The 26,214-nt window shown below is 46.7% G+C and overlaps 1 protein-coding gene across 1 annotated transcript in view; it reads right to left on the reverse strand.

The window, feature by feature from the left end:
* GTF3C1 (general transcription factor IIIC subunit 1) overlaps nt 1-26,214 on the reverse strand; it is a 67,156-nt gene that overhangs the window by 22,467 nt on the left and 18,475 nt on the right. The window contains exons 9-21 of the mRNA XM_054180738.1: nt 19,272-19,596; nt 17,012-17,223; nt 16,128-16,267; nt 14,314-14,467; nt 12,805-12,908; nt 12,370-12,551; nt 11,749-12,024; nt 9,439-9,584; nt 8,370-8,467; nt 6,130-6,226; nt 4,374-4,551; nt 1,886-2,021; nt 1,167-1,302 (exon numbers count right to left, since the gene is read on the reverse strand). Of these exons, the coding sequence (XP_054036713.1) occupies nt 1,167-1,302; nt 1,886-2,021; nt 4,374-4,551; nt 6,130-6,226; nt 8,370-8,467; nt 9,439-9,584; nt 11,749-12,024; nt 12,370-12,551; nt 12,805-12,908; nt 14,314-14,467; nt 16,128-16,267; nt 17,012-17,223; nt 19,272-19,596 (2,184 nt within the window). The remainder of the gene's footprint in view (nt 1-1,166; nt 1,303-1,885; nt 2,022-4,373; nt 4,552-6,129; nt 6,227-8,369; nt 8,468-9,438; nt 9,585-11,748; nt 12,025-12,369; nt 12,552-12,804; nt 12,909-14,313; nt 14,468-16,127; nt 16,268-17,011; nt 17,224-19,271; nt 19,597-26,214) is intronic.

Raw genomic sequence — 26,214 nt, forward strand, 5'->3', positions numbered from 1 at the left:
ATGCATCCTGGTAGGTTTTGAGTATCTCCAGAGAGAAAAAGTCCACCATCAGAACATGAGATGAAATTCAGAGTGAAATGATCCTGCCTGAGGTAAAGCCAAGCAACTCTTTTACATGCAAACTGATAAGCTTTAATTTGACCACAACATAGGGCAGGGTAAGAAAAGATATTTCTGTACAGTGCTTGGTCATGGCCAAAAAGCAAAGCAAATGTAAGGAATTCTTAGGAAAGGAGAGCAACACTATGCAGCTATAAAAATCCCTGCCTGGCTGCAGCCTGCATACAATATGTGATTCTATCTTCACCTTAGAAAGGATACAGTGGAACAGGTTAAAAGGAAGGGAACAAGAGGAGGTTCCATGCTAGGCACAGTTAAGCAGTTTAGTAGCTATCATTCTTTAAAAAGAGATGATAATGGGAAACAGAAAGGATAGTGAAGAATAATTTTTACAGCTTCCCTTAGTACTGCAATTATTAGAGAGCTTAAAAACATCAAATAGAGATAGTGACACATGACAGGGCTCTGAAACACATTGCTGTATGAGGTTGTGGATACTGAAGATGTACATGTGTCCGAAAAACCCAATTAGACTAGTAATGCTAGAACCAAAAGCAGCTTTGAAACATCACCCTCAAGTTTAGAATGTCCTTGAGTCAAACTTTCAAACAGCTGGGAGAAGGTTCTGAGGAACTATCACTATACATTCACCTTGCTCTTCCAGCCTTCCCTACAAATCTTCTCTTGGCAAACAGCAGAGACAGGACATTAGCCAGCACTGGCATAGCAATTCTTATTTGCCTTTGGGCTTCCTAGTAATTTATTTTATTTTCTTATTTCCTTGCTCTGGATGTTTCACTTTTCACCTGACAAATTCTCTACTTCAGAAAGGCAGCACTAAGTAGTCTGAGCTGCTCAGTATTTTTGCTTTGGTTGACTGCATTATCAGATTCAATGCAGATAAAATTTACATCCAATTCCTTCGTTCACTCAGCACTGAGATTTGCCACACTTGGCATTAATTTCTTTCCAGTGATGCAAAGCCTTGCTGAGATGCATGACTGAGAGAGCAGGCAAGCAGTACCTCTGTGTTACCAGTATCTCAACCTTAAGAGCATTAAAGTTTGGAGAAGTGCTTACAGTCTGTCCATTCTAAGGAGCCTCACCTTCCTAGTCTTGTTCATGATGTAGCTTGTCCAGATCCAGTTGCGTTTGAGATGCCCATAAAAGCTGGAATCCAGGCCTGCAGCTCCTAACCCATCTCCAGGGATAGTTCCATCATCAACTACCTCTCGGCTGCCTCTAAGAGGAAGAGTAACCAAGTGCACAGTGATGATTTTCCAGGGAGTGCCTTCTGAGCTGCTCTTCAGTGGCATGTGTGCCACGAGCAGAACCCTTCCCTTGCATTCCCAGTATATGCAGGGCTTAGAAGGAAGAAAAGCAGCAGAAGTAGCTCTAGAAGTGGCATGGCAATGCTTTTCCACAAAGTTTTCACCCCTGACATTTAATGCCTGAGCTCCCAGTTTTAGGACCGCATCCAGAGCAACCTCATTATTGTTAACGAAGTTCCAGTGGCCATGTTAAAACTCTGTTCTCAGCACCATTCCTGCCACAGGCTAGGGAAGATACCTGCTCAGAGGAGGAACTGTCTCAGGACAAGTGTGGGAAAAGTCTTCCACTGAATTAAAAGGCAACCAGACTTCTGCATTTGTCACACTGACTGTCACGCACCGATCCCTCCAGTGTCTTAACAAATACACTAATGCTTGTTTAAGTACACAACCAATCTAGAGTCTGAACTGCACCTGCCCTTGAGTAACAGCCTCAGCCCCAGCAAATTCTTTTGGCCCACTCTATTCAGCCCCCAAGGATGAAGATAACCTACGTGGTGTACTCCAGCATCGCACACTTGCGTTCCAGGTTGTGCTTATCCACTGCTGACTCTTGTTCCATTTCCACAGCCAGGGCAGTCTCCTCCCCTTGAAGATTGCTTCTCTTGGAACGAGGACAGCGGACAACTCCTGGGTACAAAAATGGTTTTGACTACCAGGACAAGAAGGATAGGATAGGGTAGGGTAGGGTAGGGTAGGGTAGGGTAGGGTAGGGTAGGGTAGAATTAACCAGTCTGGAAAAGATCTTTGAGATCATCGAGTCCAATCTATCACCCAACACCATCTAATCAACTAAACCCTGGCACCAAATGCCTCATCCAGGCTCTTCCCAAACACCTCCAGGGAGGGGGACTCCACCACCTCCCTGGGCAGCACATCTCAGTGGCCAATCTCTTGTTCTATGAAGAACTTCTTCCTAACATCCAAACTAAACCTCCCCTGGCACAGCTTGAGACTGTGTCCTCTTGTCCTGGTGCTGCTTGCCTGGGAGAAGAGACCAACCCCCACCTGGCTTTAACCTCCCCTCAGGTAGTTGTAGAGAACAATAAGGTCTCCCCTGAGCCTCCTCTTCTCCAGGCTAAGCAATCCCAGCTCCCTCAGCCTCTCCTCATAGGATTTGTGCTCCAAACCCCTCACAAACTTGACATCCACCCATTTTCAATCCACCCTGCTGTGGCAAACTACCACTCCCAAACAGAAGCCCTCATTAAATCCTGCTGCCTTCTCACAGGGGCTAATGTCATGCCAGTTAATTTCCAGTACAAGGCACCAGCTTGGCCAAAATTGTATTCAGGGCAGAAGAAATGGGAGGATGGTACCCACTGTAAGGAAAAAACATCAGCAGCTGACTGATATTCTAGGCATGGATCACAGCTTCTCAGACACCCAAAACCTTAAGAAACCTGGTGACAGGTTGTGACAGCTGAAACACCACGTGAAGGGTTTGCACATCCAACACCTCTATGCTGGAGATCAGAGGGGTCATGAGATGGTTTTAGAGTGACAAAACTCAAAGGCAGGAAGAGAATCCAGTTTCTGGCTTACTGCTACTTTTTGGCTGCCCTTGCTACAAAGACAATAGGGCAGGCCTGGATCTCAGGCAGGCATCTGATCTCCAGGCTCAATATAAATTTAAATCCAGCAGAGAGCAATTTTCCTTTCCAGCTCAACATGGCAAATACTGAACAGGAACACAACAAAGCTTCCAAAAAGATGCAAACTGGTGAGTTGGGAGGCAAAAAGTAAGCAGGGTCTGAGCAGCCTGCACAAGCTGCAATCACAAACACAGCACCATTTGACAGACAGGTAAGGAGCCTTTTCACACAACTGCTTCAACATAAAAGTAAGACAGAATCACAAAAAAGATCCTTTTACCTGGCTGACTGAAGAGTGTTGTTTAGAGTTTCAGAAGGAAGATCTTATTTGCCATTTCTTTCTTTATTCTGTGTTCTTCTAGTTGTATGTATATAGTAAAACATGTCAAGGGCTCAAATACAAAAATAAACTCCAAAAAACCTGGGGGCCATAAACCTCAGCTTCCACTCCTAATCTAACTTGGGCTATCCATTAGAAGGCTTAGCCACATCTTCCTAAAGAAAAGGGATCTCTGCTCAGCCCAGCAGAGAGCTATGGTGACAATGGCCTAGTAACTCTTTTCCAAAAGGCTCTTTTACAACTGGATTAAAATCTAACAGAATCACAGAATTTCAGGGGCTGGAAGGGACCTCCAAAGCTCATCCAGTCCAAGCCCCCTGCAGGATCACCTACACCAGATCACACAGGAACACATCCAGGTGAGTTTTGAGTATCTCCAGAGAGGGAGACTCCACAACTTCCCTGGGCAGCCTGTTCCAGGGCTCTGGCACCCTCACAGTGAAAATTTTTTTCCTCATATTTACATGAAACTTCCTCATATTTACATGCCTCAGCTTCCACCCATTGCCCCTCGTCCTGTCACGGAGAGGAGCCTGGCTCCATCCTCTCAGGACTCACCCTTGACATCTTTATAAACATGAATGAGGTTACCTCTCAGTCTCCTCTTCTCTAAGCTAAAGAGCCCTCAGCTCCCTCAGTCTCTCCTTGTATGGAAGATGTTTCACACCCTTCATCATCTTCATGGCTCTGTGCTGGACCGTCTCAAGCAGCTCACTGTCTGTCTTGAACAAAGAGGCCCAGACCTGGACACAATATTCCAGCTGTGGCCTCACCAGTGCGGAGTAGAGGGGGAGGAGAACCTCTATTAGCAAACCTCCCACTTCTGACAGGACACCTGCTCTTTTCCCTTAGCACTGCTCTGAAAAAGTTGAAAACTACCACAAGGGCACAATTCTGTTTCTCGGATCTCAGCTGCACGGAATTCATATGGACAGAACATTGAAAGTGACAAAACAGAGCCTGCCTCAAGTTTGAGGGGAGGAGGAGGAACTGTGGTGTGAGGAGAATAAAGAGTAAAGGTGCTAAGAGAGTTGAGTGATGCCATACCCAGTGGTGTATTGAGGCAGACATACTGCAGGTCAAACCAGAAGTTCTCCACGTCCTGCATGGTGCTCAGGATGTATGAGCGCCTCTCAAAGGGGCGGCTGCTGTGGGCCAGGTTGTAGTGAGGGTCACAGATGGTGGTGTCAACAATCACAGCATTTCTCTTCATGTACACAAAGACCTGTCAAACACACCACGTCAGGCTGCAAACAGTTGAAACTGCAGGACACAGCTTCATGGAGGTTAGGCCTCTTTAGCTTTTTCTCAGTCTTTGCTATTTCAAGGCAGTGCTCTGACAAAGGACACACCCAGCCCCACCCTATTGCATTGTAATCCCAAACTTCCTTTGCCAGCCACCCAGACATCTCATTTCTAGATTTAGAACAGTCTGTTTACCCCTTGTACACAGGATATTCCAAGTTTCCACAGGGAGTGACTATTTCCTACAAGCTCTTACTCAGGATTTGAACAGATGTGTTTGGGGCCTAATTATCTTTCCTCTCACAAACTCCAAGTTGGGACTGCCTTCTCCCAGGCATCTGCCTCCTATGTATAACAAGATGCAGATCAACGTCATTATGCTACCCTGATCAGTGAGTTTGTTCTGTCAGATACCCAGTGCCTAACACCCTGATGGAACAGAATGTGGTATGCTTGCTTTTCATAGCCTCGAACCTCCCAGACCATTATTGTGTGCAATGTTCAGCATGACCCATTTCATAGAATCACAGAATGGCTTTGGTTGGAAGGGACCTCAGAGATCCTCTAATCCAACCTCCCCACCATGGGCAGGGATACCTCTTCACTAGACTCAGCTGCTCAAGCCCACACTCAGCCTGGCCTTGAACACCCTCAGGGAGGAGGCATCCACAACCTCCTTGGGCAGCCTGTTCCAGAGTCTCACCACCCTCACACTGAAGAACTTCTTCCTAAGGTCCACTCTAACCCTGCTCTGCCTCAGCTTCAAACCATTCCCCCTTCTCCTGTCTCTTGACACCCTCAGGAAAAATCCCTCTGCAGCCTTCCTGCAGGATCCCTTCAGGTACTGGCAGGCAGCTCTAAGGTCCTACCAGAGTTTTCTCTTCCTCAGGCTGAACACCCCCAGCTCCCTCAGCCTGTGCTCACAGCAGAGCTGCTCCAGCCCTTGGACCACCTCTGTGGTTCCTCTGGACTCATTCCACCAGCTCTGTGTCCTTCTTATGCTGGGGACATCAGAACTGGACAGGGTACTGGAGGTGGGGTCTCAGCAGAGCAAAGGGTCAGAATCCCCTTTCTTGCCTGGCTGCCCACACTCCTCTGGCTGCAGCCCAGCACACAGCTGCCTGCTGGGCTGCATGAAGGCACTGCTGGCACATGGTGAGCTTCTCACCAATAAACACCTCCAAGTCTTTTCCTTCAGAGCTACTTTCAACCCACTCTGCTCCCAGCCTGGATTTGTGCCTGAGGTTGGCCCAACCCAGCTGCAGGACCTTGCACTTCTGACTTGTTGAAGCTCGTGCAGTTGGCACCGGCCCACTTTTCAAGCCTGTCAAGATCCTTCCTCGGGGTCTTTCCAGATGAGGAGGCAACAGTTACCTGCACAACTTTCAGTGCCACTTGGAGCTGGAGGTTTGCATGGAGATCTGAAACATCAGTATTTCACTGATACAAAAGTACCTTTACTTAAGGTAACCACAACCCCTAAATTTTGCATTTGCTTCACTGGACAAATACCATGAAGAATAATGGCTAAACTGAAAAGATATGTATTAAAAATTACCTGGTCTTTGTCTTGAAACTTCTCTGTTGGGCCAAACTGTATCAGTCCCATATAACATAGCCTTTGAAGGTTTTCTACCACTGAGAAGATGTACCTCCTGCAGCCACATCAGGAATAGTACAGTTAGAACTGATGATAACGGGAACAGTGACAGCAGAAAACATGCCCTGTCCATGCAGCAACCTGGAGCTTCAGGAAACCTTAATTTTTGCAGCACTGGGGTTTAAAAGTTCTGAAGTGGTATTTTGTTTGAACTGTCAGCCTACAGGAAATATACAATTAGCCCAAGGCTCCAGATTCCCTTTTCTCAAATCATAAACAGTATCTTAGCCAAAAACTGACTGAAATTTTGTTAGTGAAGGAAAAAGATTGCCCAGAAATATCAAAATGAATCAGACAAGGCACCAGGAGCACTTCTGTGTTATGAAGAGAAGACCTGAGTACCATAACAGGCTGCTAAGTGCTCAGTAAGGCTGATAAGCCTTTGCATATGCACATGTAAAGAACTGGGCAAGGATTCTGACAGTGAAGGTTGTGTGGCATTCCTGCTCCAAGAAACTGTTTTCAGTCATAGCTTTGGCAGAGCAAAAAGCACAACGTTTCCCATGCTGTGCATCTCCTTGGATAGCAACCCTCTGGGAGTTTCTGGAAGCTTTTGCAAGATCCAGTCTCAGTTTGTCAAAAATTCAGCTTTGCCCAATTTAACTTGCTAAGATCTTGTGCAGTTAACAGGGAATTGTCTTTTGGCAGGAGTTTTCCCCAGGGCTCAGAGAGATTGTTCAAGAAGCCTAGAAAGCACTGAAGTACATTTGGTTGAGTTAGAAGCCATGGGGGGCACAGAGATCACTTGGTTCCAGGTCACACTGTTTCACAGAAACCTGTCAGATGGAGACAGCAAATGTCTGACATCACTATAAATCCAGCTCCCTTGTTGAGGGGAGACCTTCTTGTTCTCTACAACTACCTGAAGGGAGGTTGTAGCCAGGTGGGGGTTGGTCTCTTCTCCCAGGCAAGCAGCACCAGGACAAGAGGACACAGTCTCAAGCTGCACCAGGGGAGTTTTAGGCTGGATGTGAGGAAGAAATGCTTCATAGAAAGAGTGATTGCCCATTGGAATGTGCTGCCCAGGGAGGTGGTGGAGTCACCATCACTGGAGGTGTTTAGGAGGAGACTTGATAGGGTGCTTGGTGCCATGGTTTAGTTGATTAGATGGTGTTGGATGATAGGTCGGAGGTGATGATCTTGAATGTCTCTTCCAACCTGGTCTGGTCTGGTCTATTCTATTCTATTTAAGATTTCACAAGTAAAGGGTAAGGAATTGCAAAGTTGTGCTGGCCACAAGTTCTGCTAGCTGATACTGTCCAGCACTGCTCACCACTGACAGGCTGCAGGTTTGCAAATAGACTCATAGAATGGTCTGAGTTGGAAGAAGGGATCTCCCAAAGGTCATCCAGCCCAACACCATCTGCAGTAAGCAGGGACATCCTCAACTGGATTTGGTTGCCCACAGCCCTGTCTAGCCTCACCTTGAATATCTCCAGGGATGAGGCCTCAACCACCACCCGTTGCAGTGTTCCACTACCCTCATGGTAAAGAGCTTGTTCCTAACCTCCAGATAGATACTGGATAAGCCTCCAACCACATCATTCCCTTAGCAATGGCTTCCCGGGGAAACCAACACGCTGCTGTGGAGTCCACACATTCTGTGGTGGGTTGAAATCACTTTCTTTTAATGGTGCTTTCCTCTCCTATCATCAGTCCAAACTCAGTTTTTAAATCTCCTAGATGAGGAATGGCAAACAATGGCAGCCATGCCAATGGGAGCACGAGTGGCGATCGCATGGAACTGTGAGGTGTGAGAGGCAGGAACTGTGAAGTGTGGCATCTTCTGAAAGATTTATGAAGGACAGCAACATTTAAACTCTACTAAATTCTGAATTTAGAAGCAGTCAGGAGTGTGTTTTATACAGAAGCAACATCCTGCTGATGACTTATGAAGGACAGAAGCTCCCAGTTTTCAAAGACTGCCTGACAGCATACATGAATATTGTTTATTAGATTGTTTATTAGATTCTTATTACCTTCTATTTGGGAGAGAAAAATACAATTTGGCAAGCTCTGCCTGGCAGACTGATGATCCTTGTTTTAAGGCACAACATCCTCTTTGACACAAACAGGAAATAACAGGAACCCACTGCTGTTTCCTCCCTAGAGCCATTTACTTTGACTCATCTCCTTACCTTTTGTAGAGAAGCTGCTGCCGAACTGACCTTGGAAGGAATCTGATCAGAGTGTGCTTTTTGAGGGGATCAGTTAAAAAATCTTCCAGCCCCTCCACCTAGAATGATTAGAGAAGTTAAGCCAAATGTGAAATAGAATTACTTTCAAGTTAATCAAAGCCCAGTGTGAAATAGAATTACTTTCAAGTTAATCAAAATGTGAAATACAACTACCGCCTTTCAAGTATCAAAGCTTTGCTGCCAGAAGTGTCAACTGAAATATCTTCTAAGCTTTAACATAACTCCTGTTAATCAATGAGGCAGAGGAGGCTGGGAGATTAAAAAAGCTCTTTGCAAAACAGGCATTTGCAGTATTACAGGGCTAGACAGTTGTTTTCACTGTGGCTGTAGAAGTAACTATCGCTTCAGCAGAAGAAACTATCAGGAACTGAAGTGTTTATCTCCAATGTCTAGTTTGGGTCAAACAGACCAAGAGGATATTTGTTACTGCTTATAGGTACAGTTGCCATTAGCAGACAGAATCACAGAATGTTAGGAGTTGGAAGGGATCTCCAGAGATCATTAAGTCCAACGCTGCTGCCACAGCAGGATCACCCAGGGCAGTTCATACAGGAAGAAGTCCAGGCAGGTTTTGTTTTGGAAGTCTCCAGAGAAGAAGACTCCAAAACCTCTCTGGGCAGCCTGCTCCAGGGCTCCAGCACCACCACACCAAAGAAGTTTCTCTTTAAGTTGAGATGGAACCTCCTGGGTTCCAGCTTGTACCCATTGTTCCTTGTCCTTATCACTGAGCACCACCAGAAAGAGCCTGGAACCCTCATCCTGACACCCACCCCTCAGATAAGACATTGATAAGGTCTCCTCTTCTCAAGATTAAACAGCCACAGGGCTATCAGCCCTTCTTCCCAGGAGAGATGTTTAAGTCTCCCAGTCATCCTCATAGCCTCCAGCAAGTCCACGTCTCTCTTGAACTGGAGAGCCCAAAACTGGACACAGTATTCCAAGTGTGGTCTCAGCAGGGCAGAGTAGAGACCTTAAAGTAAACCAACCTAACTCAAAAGAAGCATTGTACCTTGTAGCTGACTTGCACTATCTGAACAAAGATGGAGAGAGGCAAGCAGAGAAGAATGTCACTAACAAGAGCCCATCCAAATCCAAACTCTCTGTGCACAGGCAGAGGAGGGACGTAGCGTGTCCAGGACACATCATCCACGTACACTAGGAACAAGAATCACAGAATCACAGAATTGTCAGGATTGGAAGGGACCTCAAGGCTCAGCCAGTTCCAACCCCTCTGCCATGGCCAGGGACACCTCACACTGCAGCAGGTTGCTCACAGCCACATCCAGCTGGGCCTTCAAAACCTCCAGGGGTGAGGCTTCCACCACCTAGGTGGGCAACCTGTGCCAGTCCCTCATGGGCAACAACTTCTTCCTCACATCCAATCTGAATCTCCCCACTTCTAGTTTTGCTCCATCCCCCCCAGTCCTATCACTCCCTGACATCCTAAAAAGTCCCTCCCCAGCTTTCTTGGAGCCCCCTGCAGGTCCTGGAAGGCCACAATAAGGTCTCCTTAGAGCCTTCTCTTCTCCAAACTGCACAACCCCAACTCCCTCAGTCTGTCCTCACAGCAGAGCAGCTCCAGCCCTCTGCTCCTCCTCGTGGCTCTTCTCTGGACACCTTCCAGCACCTCCAGATCCTTCCTGGCACAGAGGCTCCAGAACTGCACACAGAGCTCCAGGTGTGGTCTCAGCAGAGTGGAGCAGAGGGGCAGAATCCCCTCCCTGGCCCTGCTGGCCACACTTCTCTTGCTGCAGCCCAGGCTCTGCTTGGCTCTCTGGGCTGCAAGTGCTCCCTGCTGAGCTTCTCCTCCCCCAGCACCCCCAGGTCCTTTTCTTCAGGGCTGCTCTGAAGCCAGTCCCTGCCCAGCCTCTATCAGTGCCTGGGATTGCCCTGACTCAGATGCAGGACCTTGCACTTGGTCTTGTTGAACCTCATGAGGTTGGCTTGGGCCCAGCTCTGCAGCCTGCCCAGGTCCCTCTGGATGGATACCTTCCCTCCAGCGTGAGATCCAGGCGGGACAAACATCATGCTTACAGCAATGGCTTCACTGGGAGTGTGCAAGCAGAACACATTTGGCAGTTCCTAGGCTGGAAATCTGTACATCTAAAATGACCTGAAAATGATCTAAGCCATTGATTTTCAATCTTTTCTGAAGTGGACCACTACAGGGTTTTTTCAGTGTTGATGAGGACTCTGGAAAAGCAAAGCACATTCAGCCTACTGTGTCTGCTCTTTTTCCTTAGCTTGCACAGACATTTCAGAGGATGCCTGACAGCAACCAATGTAATGAATTTTCCATGTTCTGAAGTATGATTATTGCACTTGCACTACCCTCCTAAGGCTGCATTTTTCACTTAGATCATCCCTTCCAAGACTTAACTATCCTTACAGCATTCTACACAAAAATAAAAACATTCTGGATACCCAACCCAAGGATTTATCTTTCTATACCAAATAGCATGGGCAACAGTTTATCAACTCCCTCTAATGTCCTATTTACTTTGTAAGACATGCATTTTGCTCCCCCTTACAAGTTCTTTTTGGCAAAGAAATAGAAGTAGCAACATTTCTAAGTTAGTTTCAGCCATGCTGCTGTAACTAGGGCTTCTGTGGATCCCTGTACCTACTGAAATGAAATCTAAAGCATCGCTGCAAATTTACCTGAGGTTAACACAGAACGGTTTGGGTTGCAAGGGACCTTAAAGATCATCTAGTTATAATCTCCCTGCCATAGGCAGGGATACCTCTTCCTAAATCATCTTGCTCAAGGCCCCATCCAGCCTGGCTTTGAATATTCCCAGGTTTAGAGCCTCCACAAGTTCTCTGGCCAACCTGTTCCAGGGCTTCACCACCCTCAGAGGGAAAAATTTCCTCCTAATGTCTCATCTCAATCCAGCTTCTCCCAGCTTGAAGCCATTACCCCTCATCCTTGTCTCTCCATGCCTTTGTCAAAAGTCCCTCTCCAGCTCTCCTGTAGCCCCCTTCAGATACTGGAAGGTTGCTCTAAGGTCTCTTCACAGTCTTGTCCTCTTCAGGATGAACGACCCCAACTCAGAATTCAAATCCTGCTCACTGAACTAGGAGCAAACTTCCCAGCTTTTTACTCTTCCACTCTACTTCACTCTCCAGAACAATGTCCCTGCACAAGATCCCTTTCAACTGGAGCCCAGGCCATTAATAATAGCTGTGTGTTTATTTCAAACATTAGTGTTCCTACCATCAGGTGTTTTCATGGAAATCTTACTGTCAATCACTCATGGCAGCACTACATTGAACCATGGCCAAGCCTGTAGCAAAGTCAGGATGTGCCATCTCTTACCTGTTTGATTAGACAGCTCTACTTCAGTCTCCTGGGCAGAGGTTTCAGGATTCACCTCAGCTGTCACAATTTCTAAGGTCCCATCTGGTTGTGCTTCAATTACAGTTGCATTTGCATCCAGCCCTTGCTTGCTGCCTTTTTTCTCACCATCACCACCTCCTTTTTGCTGTGTTTCATTTAAAGGGTGCCCATAAATTAAGTACCAGAGGAACATGTGGACCATTCTTAAACGGGGCATTTTGGGAAGGAAGCCAAGGGAACGCCCAAGTCCTGGAACTGTGAGGGAAGATGAAGTTACCATGCAGAAATAAAGAGAGGATTAGAACAGGAGAAGTAGCTGCCTCTGCAGAGATGGGCAGTTGAAAGTCAATGCCTGTTACAAATATTAAGCTACAAATAATAAAGCAGTAGTGAATGCAAGTACTCCAGCTTGCAAAGAGTAAGAAATGAGCAGCAAAGAAACCCCTGGACAGTGAGATTGCTTGAATCTAAACCCCATTTTTCTTCTATAAAGGAAGAAAAAAACCCACCCCAACTGTATCTTAGGAAAGCCCAATAGCTGAGAGGGACTGTTTGTACATACAGCCAAAGCAGGATTCCATTAAAACCAGTTAGCTGTACCTGTAACTGGGTGATAGTTTTTCAGCTGGCCGATGCCCATTTTCTCATCACTTTTCCCTGCACGACCATTATCAGCTCTACAGGAGCCTGCTTGTGCTTCTCCTGAAGCAGGGGCTGCCTCTTGCCCCCCGTTTTCTTCCTCAGCATGGTCTTGGGATGTTGGTGTCTGGGGAACTTTAATCCTGTATTAAAACCACACAGCATTTGGTAAAAAAAGTTCAGCAGACTTCAATGCCTTTGCCTGACTTCAGGAGATGTGCAGCATCCTGCTCCAGCTCTATGCTTCCATTTCTCCGTGGCTAAAGAGGAGAATTTGCTTTTCTTTTGCTTACTTTTTTTTTTTCACTTTCCCCCCCGCCTTCCCTCTGCCTCTGTTTGCACACAGTAGGAAAGCCCAGGTCCCCACGAGCCACCCAGACCATCCCTGCCACTTGCCTGTTGGTGCTGCTTGAATTGGAGATCCGGAAGCGCACCTGCTCGATGGCACTTTTGACGAGGGGATCGCTAGGGCTCACTGAAGGATGCACAACAAACTCCACCTGTTCAGAGCAGCACAACCCAAAAGCTGTTTATGGGGAGAGTGGCTCTTAAGCAGCTGCATAAACAGTCAGAGATTAACAGACTGTCAGCTAACTGTAGCCAGAACGGGTGGATCCCATGAGGGTTTAAGAATTCACAGAGTAGGAACACTTTTGGGTGACAACTGAGCAAACTGATCTAGTGGAGGATGTCCTTGCTCACTGCACAGGGGTTGGACTCGATGACCTTTGGAGCTCTCTTCCAACCCAAACCATTCTATGGTTCTACGAAAACTGCCGTTGCCAGTTTGCATTAAGCAAGAGCCCAGACCCTATGGTCTCTGTATCAACAGTTAACATTTTTCCTACAAACCTCAGGTATTTTGATTTTTAACATCTGCAATATTTGGGGAACAGACACTTTAACTTGTAAATATTAGGCTGAAAGGGACAACTGAAAAGCCCAGCCTCATAAGGCCAAACTAGCATGTGCTGTTGCTGACAGCACTGGCAAGATCCCACAGATGCTCTACAGGAATTGTGCAGGGGGAGATTTCATAGTTTGGGTTGGAAGAGACCTCAGAGATCTACTCCAACCCCCTTGCCATGGGCAGGGACAAATTTCACTAGCCCAGGTTGCTCAAGGCCCTACCCAACCTGGCCTTGAACACCCTCAGGGAGAAGGCTTCCTGGGCAGCCTGTTCCAGAGTCTCACCATCCTTGTACTCCTTGTACTGAAGAGCTTCTTCCTACGCTCCAGGCTAACCCTGCTCTCCCTCAGCTTAAAACCATTCCCCCTTGTCCTGTTGCTAGACACCCTTATGAAAAGTCCCACTTCAGCCTTCCTCTAGGCTCCCTTTAGGTATTGGGAGGCAGCTCTAAGGTCCCCCCAGAGTCTTCTCTTCTCTAGGTGGAACAACCCCAGCTCCCTCAGCCTCTCCTCATAGCAGTTACAAAGCCCCAGCTTTACAACTACAGGTATTTGACTTCCATAAACCTTAATTTTTGTTTTAAAACAGATAGATCATGTTCTCTTCAGTTTCAGCTCAGAAGCTAACTCATGATGTCTCATATACTCCTGACTTTCAGAAGGGGATTAACCAGAATTGTATTGCAGCCTGACAGTGCAGGGAGACAACCATGAATTGCATAACTGATAAGCAGCAGAACCTCTCAGAAGGGAGATTCAGAGACTTTGATCTCTGGACTATTCCTTGGTCTCACAATTATCTGCAGCACAATAATTGAAAGCACTAATCTATTTTTCACAGTAGCTTAGTTTGGGACATGTAGCTTCTGGGCAGCTCAGCTGTGGGTTCTGCTACAGAGAGTGAAATCATCCCCATGATTTCCAGCCCAAAATATGTCAATAAATCAGAAGGTTGTGAGAGAAGCTGCTTCTGCTGCCAGGGCTCTGTGCAGTCACCTTCTTACTAATGCCATCCTGAATGACTGTGGTGTGGTAGAGTCTGAGGAGTCCTTCTTGCGCAAGCCTCCGCACCAGGCGGACGATGGACTTCTTGCAGCATTTAGTGGAGACACCTTCTTGCTTCTCTTGATCCATCACCATCTTCTGAAGCCTAAAGGATGCAAAACCACCTTGAATTTTAGGCAGTCTGCATCATTGCTGGGCTTAAGCTGTTTGTTAGAGGATGTGGGGAGCCCTGTGTATATTGGCATGCCAGGACCTTATGTGCTGACAGAAGATGGATGGAGCAACTCTATTTGTGACAACTGGGAAGCTGAGACTCCAGGAGAGCACCAGAACTGCAGCATCTCTTTGGAGGTGAATCTTAGAATGCTGAAACATGTTACAACATTCAGGGCAGTATTTTCAGTCCAGACAAGGCAAGTTAAGAGAGGACATATAACCATACCACACAAAACTGCAAAGAAAAGCAAACTTACAGGACCTTGCTAGACTCCTGGTGCCCACTGATGGCTGCCATGAGAACAGGAGTCTCCACAGTCCATGACAGAGTAAAACATGGACAAGTTTTGAAACTGTGAGGAAATAAAACATAAGCAGCAGGAAAGTGCTGCATCCTACTAAGGGGCCCCAAGCCCTGGCATACTGTGAGCAGAGAAGAAAGTTCTCTGATCTCAATTTATGGGACATAAAAGGAGGCCACCAGCATCCTGGCCAGTCTCAGGATCACAGGATGTTAAGGGTTGGAAGGGACCTCTAAAGATCATCGAGTTGAGCCCCAGAGCAGCACCATAGAATCTAGTGCAGGTTGCACAGGAATGCATCCAGATGGGTCTTGAAAATCCCCAAAGGAGACTCCACAATCTCTCTAGGGAACTTGTTCCAGTGCTCTGTGACCCTCACAGTGGAGAAGTTCCTCTTCATGTTGAGGCGGAACCTCCTGTGCTGAAGTTTATATCCATTACTGCTTGTCAGCAATAGTGCGGTCAGCAGGATAAGGGCAGAGATTTGGCCCCTGGTTCAGGGCAGTGGTTAGACTGCACCTCAAATCCTGGGTTCAGTTTTGGGCCTCTCACTGCAAGAAGGACATTGTGGGGCTGGAGCAGGTCCAGAGAAGGGCAATGAAGCTGGGGAGGGCTCTGGAAAACAGGGCTGGGGAGGAGCAGCTGAGGGAGCTGGGGTTGTTCAGTCTGGAGAAGAGGAGGCTGAGGAGGCTTTCTACTTTCCAGAGAGGAGGCTGGAGCCAGGTGTGGGCTGGTCTCTTTTCCCAGGAGACAAGCAAGAGCACAAGAGGAAATGGCCTGAAATTGTGCCATGGGAGGTTTAGGTTGGACGTTAGAAAAATTTCTTCACTGAAAGGGTTGTCAAGCCCTGGAACAGGCTGCCCACAGCAGCGGTGGAATCAGTTGCTGGAAGTGTTCAAAACCATGTAGATGCTGAGGGATGTGGTTTTGTGGTGGACTTGGCAGTGCTGGTTTGTGGTTGGACTCAATGACCTTGGAAGTCTTTTCTAACATTAGTGATTCTATAATTCTATGTAGCCTACTAAAATCCAATAAACAAATCACTCTGTGCTATGATCTGCAGAGAGCTGTTCCTGCTTCCAAAGGGCTGACTGCTTTGGAGGATTCAGTGTAACTGCAACCCCTCCCCACCTTCCGTGTGCCCTCCTCTCTAACTCTAGAGCACGGGGTGCCACCAGGGCCATGAAAAGCCAAGGATGGAATAAGGCCATGGTCTGCTTGCTGAAATAGAGCTTCTAGCAGCACAGTGCAGCAGGCCCCCAGCAGCCTGCTCTCAGAGTGACTCACGTGAACAAGCTTTCGATCAGCCGGAGGTTTCGAACAGCTTCCACAATCAGATTCCTGCGCTTCAGCAGCCTGTAGGTTTCATGAGATCTCTCCACCGCTGCAGCTTTGGAACGCTTCTCCTTCTTTTGGCCACATGTCTTCTAGTGCACAGGATGGACAGAAGAACAATTTTACATCAACTGTTGAATGTCTCTGGCCCAACGCTGGCTCCTCACACAGCAGTGTCTGAGGAGTTCAGAGTTTTGATGGTTTCATTTGTAACAGACTAGTCGGATGGGGATGATCTTTCCTCTCCCCTTCACAGGCAGAGAATCAAGGCAGAAATTTAGATTTTCATGCTGTTAGATATAGAGGTTTATGCACTTTCCCTGCCAATCCCACACTCTAAGCCATTTGGACCCGAGCGTTTTGGCCTAGACAGCTGGTAGCTGCCTTAAGATTGTGCTGAGTCCAAGCCAACATATCCTGTCTCTCAGAAAGGCTTCCTGTTGCAGGCTCAGTCCTGCAGCAGGGAAACTACACAACTCAGATGTCAAAATCAAGGTATTTCTTTTTTTGTTGTTGTTGTTCCTCCTACTTCAGAGCAGACAGAGGAGATGCTATGAAGCACTTGTGTGCTCCCACTGAGGTTAAGTGCTGACGTGCATTATGCCAATACAGGGAACCTGGAGAGCACTAACCCACAACTGTATTTTGGACATCTACCCTCCTGGAATAATTTTCACCTCTAGACAATGCAGCTAGAAGACTTGGAAATCAAATTAAAAACCCCAAACATTCTCACAAATGATTAAATCCCCTATAGCTTGCAGCCTTGCTGTGAGAGCACAGAACTTAGCTCAGACAATAAAAACAATAAGGAATATGAAGAAATGTGACCTTACCTTAAGGTCTTCAAGTTTGACCTCCTCCACCACAGCCACATCTCCATCCTCATCAGCAGAAGGAGCATACATGGAAAGAGTGGACTCCTGCTTTAGAGTTTCCAAAGTAGAATTCTCTCCTGAAAGGTTTTCTGGGAGTTCATTGGGCTCTTCAACAGCTTGAAGGGAAGACAGCTTCTTCCCCTGAGACTTCACAGGCACTGGCTTTGAGCCTGGTTTGAGAGCAAACAGCCTTGCAATTATTCTGCTTTCACAGCTTCCTGTAACTGTTCATCTTTCTCCCTATACAAAGCACTCCCCCAGCCACCCAGGCACCGCTACACTGTTCACACTCTTCTACCCTGCTGGAAGCAGAGGTTTGATCACGAATGACTGCCTCCAGCCTCCAAAAGTAAAGTGAGCTCCCTGTCATCAGATAAAACTCTAAGGGCAGAAGCCCCTTCACAGGCAGACTTAGAAGCCCATGAAAGGCCAGATTAGCTTATCCAGAAACCGCTGTCCGGAGAGAGATTCTGTCACAGAGATTCTCAGGATCTGCCAGAAACCTGACTTCTCTGGCTCAAAGCAGAATGAGAATGAGGCTTTGGTATCACTGCAAAGATAATCTCCCTTCTCTTGGTGTTTATCAAGGAAGGTGTAAGAACATTCAAGTAGTTAAACAAAATAAACAACTAAACCACCACATCCCCTTTCAAATATGTCCCCAAAAGGCTGGGAGCTTTCACATTAAGACATTCCAAATAACTGGAAAAAAATAAAGCAGTTAGCTCCAGGAGAGAAGACCATCTTGTTACAATATGCTGTGGGTGAAGTCAATCCCAAACCTACCGCTGTGTGATAGCAATTAGTTAATGGCTAACCTGCTCTCAGACAAGGAGTCAGCATTACTCTGTGTATGCTCATCCCACTCGAAGGTCTGCAACAGTGGACCATGGAATCCTAAAATGACTTACGTTGGAAGGGACCTCAGAGATCATCTACTCCAACCCCCTCTGCCAAAGGCTGCTCAAAGCCTCATCCAGCCTAGCCTTGAACACCCTCAGGTAGGGGGCATCCACAAGCTCCCTGGACAACCTATTCCAGTGTCTCACCACCCTCACACTGAAGAACTTCTTCCTCAGCTCCAGTCTAACCGTGCTCTGCCTCAGCTTCAAACCATTCCCCCTTGTCCTGTCTCTAGACACCTTCAGGAGGTCCCTCTGCAGCTTTCCTATAGGCTCCCTTCAGGTATTGGGAGGTAGCCCTAAGGTTCCTCTGGAGTCTTGTCTTCTTTTCTCTTAAGGCTGGACAAACTCAGCTCCCTTAGCCTATCCTCATAGCAGAGGTGCTCCAATACATGAACAAATACATTTTGCACAGACTCTTAAGGCTCAGTAGGAGAAATTTCCAACTGAAAAAACCACACAGCTAAAAGGGGAAGAATTTTTGTATGCTATAATTGAAACGGTGAAGTAGCTGGGCTGTCAGCTGCTGTGCTATCTCCCACACCTAGGATGCCATTTACACATCCACTGGAATGAATGGATGTGCTTCAGTGAGAGGCACAGCCCACCCTTTTCCTTAGGGAGGAAGGAATTAGGTATTTCAAGAAATACAAAGCACTTTCAAATCTCTTCTGATGCCTTCAAGGACTTAAGCTCCACCCAGATACTGCTCTCTGATGGGAACAGCCTGAGCTGTAAGGTATTTTGAAAACGAGAGTCCATGACAGATTCTTTGTCAGTTCACCAGGGAACATCCAAGGCACACAAAAAATTTACCCATGGATGCTCTTTCTGTCAGCAGCTTAAGCCAGTCTGACTGCTAGCTACCATGGTCTCCCCACTCTGCCCAGTTTTAGCCACACAGTCCTGCCTCCTTCCTTGCCACAGATTTGGCATTTGTCTGACCCTCTGCAGAACCATTTCAGCCTTTCAAGTCACCAGAAAAGTAACTCAATATCCAAGGGGCATGCACAGTGTGTGAGCCCCTTTCATGTGCGTGGGTTGAAATGACACAGGGAGAAGCTGATATTCCCAGTGACTGCTGACAGTCAAACATCAGAGAAACTAAGAAACTCCACACCTACAGTATTCCAAAACATAACTCTTCTGGGGAAAAGAACATCAAAAAAAAGCATAGAAATAATCAAGTGTAAAAATAAATGTGTCAAAAACTTTATTGGAAGCTAACAGCAGATCAGTTGGTTTTTTTTTTCTTTAAAGGAAGGATCTGTAAGAAAACGGCAAGGTTCTTCCCAAATGTCAAAGCCATCACCTACCTTTAGCTGGTGTTGACTGTTGGGTGGTGTCTTGGAAACTTGATTTCAACAGAGAACCAGAGTTGGCCTTCTGACTTTTTTGTCTCTTCCTGCCATCTTTCCCTTCTTCTTCATTGTCAGACTCTGAGACTAAAGCATCATCCTCCCTAGGTGTGACTTCTTCCACAGGGAGGGAATCTTCTGGCACCAGAGCCAAGGTAACTGTGGCTAACTGCTCGCTTCTTGCCTTTTCTCTCTCAAACTGACGGTTCAGGTCGCTCTCCTCTGCAAAAATGTAGGAGACGTACTTTGTTGTCCTCTGCCGTCCTTCATCCTCCATAAAGCCCTAAGGAAACAGTTGGAAGGTTATTTTACCACCTCACTTATCCATTCCTGCAGTCTGTTTTCCAGCAGCAAGTGGGAAAAGTCTCTAACTGTTCTCCCATTACATCTAAAGATATCATGTTATTCTCTTCACTAAGTAGCAAAAATGTTGACTAACCTTAAACAGAATTCCAAAGAAATACCATGCTTGCGGAAAAAAACCCTAAATCTGCATTACCTGCATACTGGAATGAAACACCTACACTATGTGGGATGGAGAGAAGTCTAAGGAAGAGCAGCCTCTGTCTATTCAGACTGGAAACTTTCACTGAAAAAATATTCTGTGAAGTAACTGCAGTGCAGAAGTTACCAGAGTGAATCAGACTTCGGTGGAACTCCTGCTGCTGCTGCTTACTATAGCAGATGCCTTCAAGTAGCTAGAAACTTGATTTCATCTTCACATCTGACTTAGGAACAAGCACAGTTTGGTTTTGTTATACAGAGTTTTTCCCTAATGACAAGATCTTCCATAAAAGGCTTTCTGCTGGGGGGAAGATGGCCTTTGTGAAAATGGGCAGGCTGAGGGAGGGCAGAGTTAGACTGGAGCTTAGGAAGAAGTTTTTCAGTATGAGGGTGGTGAGACTCTGGAATAGACTGCCCAGGGAGGTAGTGGATGCCTCCTCCTAGAGGCTCTTCAAGGCCAGGCTGGATGAGACCTTGAGCAGCTCAGTCTAGTTGAGAGGCTTTCCTGCCCATGGCAGGGAGGCTGGAGTAGATGATCTCTGAGGTCCTTTCCAACCAAAGCTATTCTTTGTGAGAAATGACAGCTGAATTCGTCGTGTTGAAATGAAGAAAACACTGAAATATCCAGAAATAAGGGTTTTAATCACCAGATCATCCACAGAAGGTACTGAAGGTTGCCAGAACTGACTGGTATTTTCAAAAAGCAGGTGAATGATTTTCAATATCCAGAGGGTCTCTGGCAAGATCCTACACTACAGGATCTTGCAAAACAGCTGTCTTACAGGCACAGATGAAGCAAAGAGGCTGCTTTGAATCGAGAGACATTAGTGTTCATCTCCATAAAGAAGCAGCCCCCAGGTCACTTGGATCTTTACTGCTGACAGAGGATGACTTAGTGTGGTAGGTTGAGAGAGGGCTTAGCTCTCTCTCCTCCACAGAGTAAGAAACCACAGCTAAACCCAGTCGGAGGAGCAAAGCTATGTATTTACAAGCATATATGGAAAGCAGGTTATATATAACACAATATATACAGGTATTTACAATATATACACAGAAATATACAGCAAAGAGAAATAACACAACAAAAATCCCTCCCCCAGGAGGGATCCCCTCCCTGTAACCCCCTCTCTCCCCCTCACCTCTCTTTTTTTCCCAAAAAGGGGTTAGAGAGAAAGAAAGGCAAGTTATTAAGGGAAAGAGTTGTTAGTAAGCTTCAAAAGCCCATGCAGGATTAGTTTTTGCTTATCTGAAGGCCAACTCCAGCAGTTTGCAGAGAAGCAGGCAGGGAGAACAGGCTGAAACCCACACTCCCCCAACTCCCAAACCAAACTGAACTGAGAGAAAAAAATTCCAACTGCTTTACAGTTTAAAATTGCATTTTATCTATTCACCAATGAAATGCATTTAGAATATCAGAATGTTTTTGTTCTAGTACCAAAAACATTCAGCCAGAGTGTCCCAGCACTGTTTGTCTTAAAGGCACAGCCTCAAATGATCACAGTCCACCCCTTTCTAAACAATTTCATTGGCTGTTCGTACTGTCCATCCAATCCAGAACAATATTTACAGTTTGTAAGTAAAGTTCATAGTCCGTTCTGGCTATACTCAGATGTAGATGATTCAGAAGTCCAAGAAAATAAAACATCAAGAAAATGGAAACCAGCTTGTCTCTCCGCAGATGAAGCGGAGAAAAGGGAAACAGGAACACAGGGACTCTCAGTTGACTCAGGGCTCTCAGGGTTCGTGCAGCGTAGATTCCTCAGGGATTCTTCCCTTGGACGTGATGTAGCTGTACAACAGTCTGAAATTAAACTCTTTCAGCTAAAGTGAAATCTCTTTGTGGAATACACTGAATTTCACCATTCTCTTGCATTACCCAATAAGTGTGACCCGGACCTTCTGCTGAAACCACCCCTCGGACAGGTTTAGCCTCTCCTGATGGCGAAAATACCCAAACAGTTTTACCTAACAGATTCTTTTCCCTAACAACAGGAACTCTATCACCTTCTACTTTCTGTAGCAGATCTGAATGTGCTGGTCCAGCTCGGTTCACTGAACCTCTACTATTCACCAGCCAGGTTGCTTGTGCTAAATGCTTTTCCCAGTTTTTCAAAGCTCCACCTCCCATGACTTTGAGAGTGGTCTTCAACAAACCGTTGTAGCGTTCAATCTTCCCTGCAGCTGGTGCATAGTAAGGAATATGGAAAATCCACTCAATGCCGTGCTCTTTTGCCCAGCTCTTTACAAGGTTGTTCTTGAAATGAGTTCGGTTGTCTGACTCAATCCTCTCTGGAGTTCCATGTCTCCACAGGATCTGTCTCTCCAGACCCAGAATGGTGTTGCGTGCAGTTGCATGTGGAACTGCATAAGTTTCCAGCCATCCAGTGTTCGCCTCTACCATAGTAAGCACGTACTGCTTACCAGAACGAGAACATGGTAGAGTGATGTAGTCGATCTGCCAAGCTTCACCATATCTGTACTTGGACCATCTGTCACCATACCACAAGGGCTTAATTCGCTTTGCCTGCTTAATAGCAGCACAAATGTCACAGTCATGGATGACTTGTGTGATAGCATCCATGGAAATGTCTATGGATCTGTCACGAGCCCATTGGTATGTTGCATCTCTGCCTTGATGTCCTGATGAATCGTGAGCCCACCGAGCTAAGAATATCTCACCTCGGTGTTTCCAGTCAAGATCAAGTTCAGAGTCCTTGTCTACTTGAGAAACTCTTGCAGCTAGATCTGCCTGATGGTTGTGCTGCTGTTCCTCAGTAGCTTTGCTCTTAGGAATGTGAGCATCAATGTGTCTCACTTTCACTGGAATTCTCTCAACTCCATCAGCAATGTCTTGCCACAGTTCAGCTGCCCAGATGGGTTTTCCTTTCCTCTGTCAGCCATTCTTCTTCCAGTTCTTTAGCCAACCCCATAGAGCATTGGCTACCATCCATGAGTCGGTGTAGAGATAAAGCTTTGGCCATCTCTCACGTTCAGCTACGTCGAGAGGTAGCTGCACAGCTTTTACCTCTGCAAACTGACTGGACTCTCCTTCTCCATCCTTCGCCTCTGCAACTCGGCTTATCGGACTCCACACGGCAGACTTCCACCTTCGCTTGTTCCCGACGAGACGACAGGAACCGTCTGTGAACAAAGCATATTTCTTTTCATCATCAGAAAGGTCATTGTAAGGAGAAGCTTCCTCAGCACGAGTTACTCTCTCCTCTGGAGGTTTAGTACAGTTGGCATCTTCAGGCCAGCTTGAGATCACCTCCACCAGACCAGGTCTTTCAAGATTTCCCATTCGAGCTCTCTGTGTAATCAGAGCCATCCACTTAGACCAGGTGGAATCTGCGGCATGATGTGGTGTGGAACCTTTGCCTTTGAACATCCAATTCAAAACGGGTAATCTGGGAGCTAAGAGAAGTTGTGATTCAGTTCCAGTTACTTCAGAAGCTGCTTTCACTCCTTCATAGGCAGCTAGAATCTCTTTCTCTGTTGGAGTGTAATTTGCCTCTGAACCTCTGTAACCTCGACTCCAGAAACCAAGAGGTCGTCCACGTGTCTCACCTGGAGCTTTTTGCCACAAGCACCGGGTTGGACCATTGTCACCTGCAGCCGTGTACAAAATGTTCTTAATGTCTGGACCATCTCGGACAGGTCCCAGACCCACTGCTTGAACTACTTCTTGCTTTACCTGGTCAAAGGCTGCTTGTTGTTCAGGTCCCCAGTGGAAACTGTTCCTCTTTCGAGTCACATCATACAGAGGTTTCACAATCTGACTGTATCCAGGAATGTGCAGTCTCCAAAATCCCACTATCCCCAAGAAACGTAGAGTTTCTTGCTTGTTGGTGGGATTTGCCATGGTAGAGACTCTATTTACCACATCCACTGGAATGTGTCGGCGTCCATCCTGCCACTGCACTCCCAGAAACTGGATCTCTGTGGTAGGACCTTTCACTTTGTCTCTCTTGATGGCAAAACCAGCATTCAGAAGAATGTCCATGATTTTGTTGCCTTTCTCGAAGACTTCCTCAGCAGTTTTACCCCAGACGATGATATCATCGATGAACTGGATGTGTTCTGGAGCACCACCTTCCTCCAGAGCATCATGGATCACTGCATGACAGATGCTGGAGCTGTGGATCCAGCCCATTGGCAGTCTGTTGAAAATGTACTGGATTCCTCTCCAGGTGAAAGGAAACTGAGGCCTGCATTCCTCTGCTATGGGAATAGAGAAGAATGCATTAGCAATGTCTATGGTAGCATACCATTTGGCCTCTTTGGATTCCAGCTCATACTGGAGTTCCATCATGTCTGGTACTGCTGCACTCATAGGCGGAGTTACTTCATTCAGGGCTCGGTAGTCCACTGTCAGACGCCAGTCTCCGTTCGGCTTTCGCACAGGCCACACTGGACTGTTGAAAGGTGAATGAGTTTTGCTGATGACTTTCTGACTCTCCAACTGACGAATCAGATTCTGAATGGGCAACAAAGAGTCACGGTTGGTTCTGTATTGTCTGTGATGCACAGTCCGAGAAGCAACCGGCAACTTAATGTCCTGAATCTTGTGTTGTCCCACAACTGCAGATTCATCAGAAAGCTCGGGTCTAGCAGACAGCTTCAGTTTTTGTCCATCAATTTCTACAGAAGCTACTCCGAAAGCCCATTTGTAACCTTTAGGGTCCTTGAAACGCCCTTCTCTCAGAAAATCAATTCCCAAAATGCAAGGTGCATCAGGTCCGGTCACAACTGTATGCTTCTTCCACTGTTTACCAGTTAAGCTTATATTAACCTCTACCTTACTTAACTCTTGAGATCCACCAGTGACTCCCAGAATCGTTATGGACTCTGATCCCTGATAATTTGATGGCAATATGGTGCACTGAGCTCCTGTGTCAACCAAGGCCCTGTACTTCCGAAAGTGTGAAGTGCCAGGCCACTGGATGTACACATCCCAATAGATTCTGTTATCTCTATTACCCCTCTCCTCCCCCTGGCGGGAGGCAGGGCACCCCTAATTATGGGGAACATGTCCACAGGTGCAACGAGCACACTGTGCAGTGTTAGAACTGGAGACACTGTTGGAGCTACTAGAGTTGTCCTGGGGAACTGTGGAAGTAACAGCTACCCTTCTGGTATTGCTACCCCGGGTTTTGCCACTTTGCAGTTGCCTCAGTCTCCTGAAAAGATTAGAAGTTGGTTGGCCATCCCATCACACACCATCTGGGGTTCTCCCTGAGGCTAAAGAGCCTAAGGGTAAACAACCTAAGGTTAAACGGCCTAAGGCAAAACAGCCTAAGGTTAAACAACCCTCCCCTGGCATCAGGACCTGCTCCCTCAAAAAAAAGAGGAGGGTAATTGTTATTGGCGATTCACTTCTGAGGGGAATGGAGGGCCCCATTTGTCGGCCAGACCCATCTCATAGGGAACTCTGTTGTCTCCCTGGAGCCCAAATTAATGATGTTAATTAATGATGTTACCAGAAGGCTACCCAGGCTGGTACAGCCTTCTGACTATTATCCTTTGCTGCTTATGCAGATAGGGAATGATGATGTTGTAGTCAGAACTCCCAGGGCTACCAAAAATGATTTCAGGGCCCTGGGAGATCTGGTTGAGGGGACAGGTGCTCAAATAATTTTTTCCTCAATACCCTTAGTTGCAGGAGGGAATACCACAAGGAACAGGACAGCAGCCATAATCAACAAGTGGCTTAGAGGCTGGTGCAGACAAAAGAATTTTGGGTTTTTTGATCTTGGTAAAATTTCTACTGCACCAGGCCACCTGGCAACAGATGGAGTACATCTGTCCCAAAGAAGGGGAAAGGTCACAGTATATGAGAATGGCCTGTCCCCCAAAGGTAAAAAGATTCTGGGGAGGGAACTGGCAGCTCTCATCGACAGGGCTTTAAACTAGTTTCGAAGGGGGAAGGGGCTGAAACTAGTCCCCTCAGGCAAGAGTCTGGGGGCAGTAAGCTAGGGTCAGAGGCCAAACCAGCAGCCCAGCTGAGGTGCATGTACACTAATGCACGAAGCATGGGAAACAAACAAGAGGAGCTGGAAGCCTTGCTGCAGCAGGAAAGTTATGACGTAGTTGCCATCACGGAGACGTGGTGGGATAGCTCACATGACTGGAGTGCTGCAATTGATGGCTACAGGCTTTTCAGGAGAGATAGACAAGGAAGAAGGGGTGGAGGGGTGGCCATGTACATCAGGGAGGCACTAGATGCCATTGAGCTAGAGATTAGGGACAATCAGGTTGAATGCTTGTGGGCAAGAATTAGAGGGAAGACCGGTAGGGCAGACATCCTGGTTGGAGTCTGTTATAGACCACCCAACCAGGAGGATGATGTCGACGAAGCATTCTATAGACAGCTTAAGGCTGTCTCAAGATCTCCTGA

Source organism: Dryobates pubescens, chromosome 4, assembly GCF_014839835.1.
Source record: "Dryobates pubescens isolate bDryPub1 chromosome 4, bDryPub1.pri, whole genome shotgun sequence".
Taxonomy (NCBI): Eukaryota; Metazoa; Chordata; class Aves; order Piciformes; family Picidae; genus Dryobates; species Dryobates pubescens.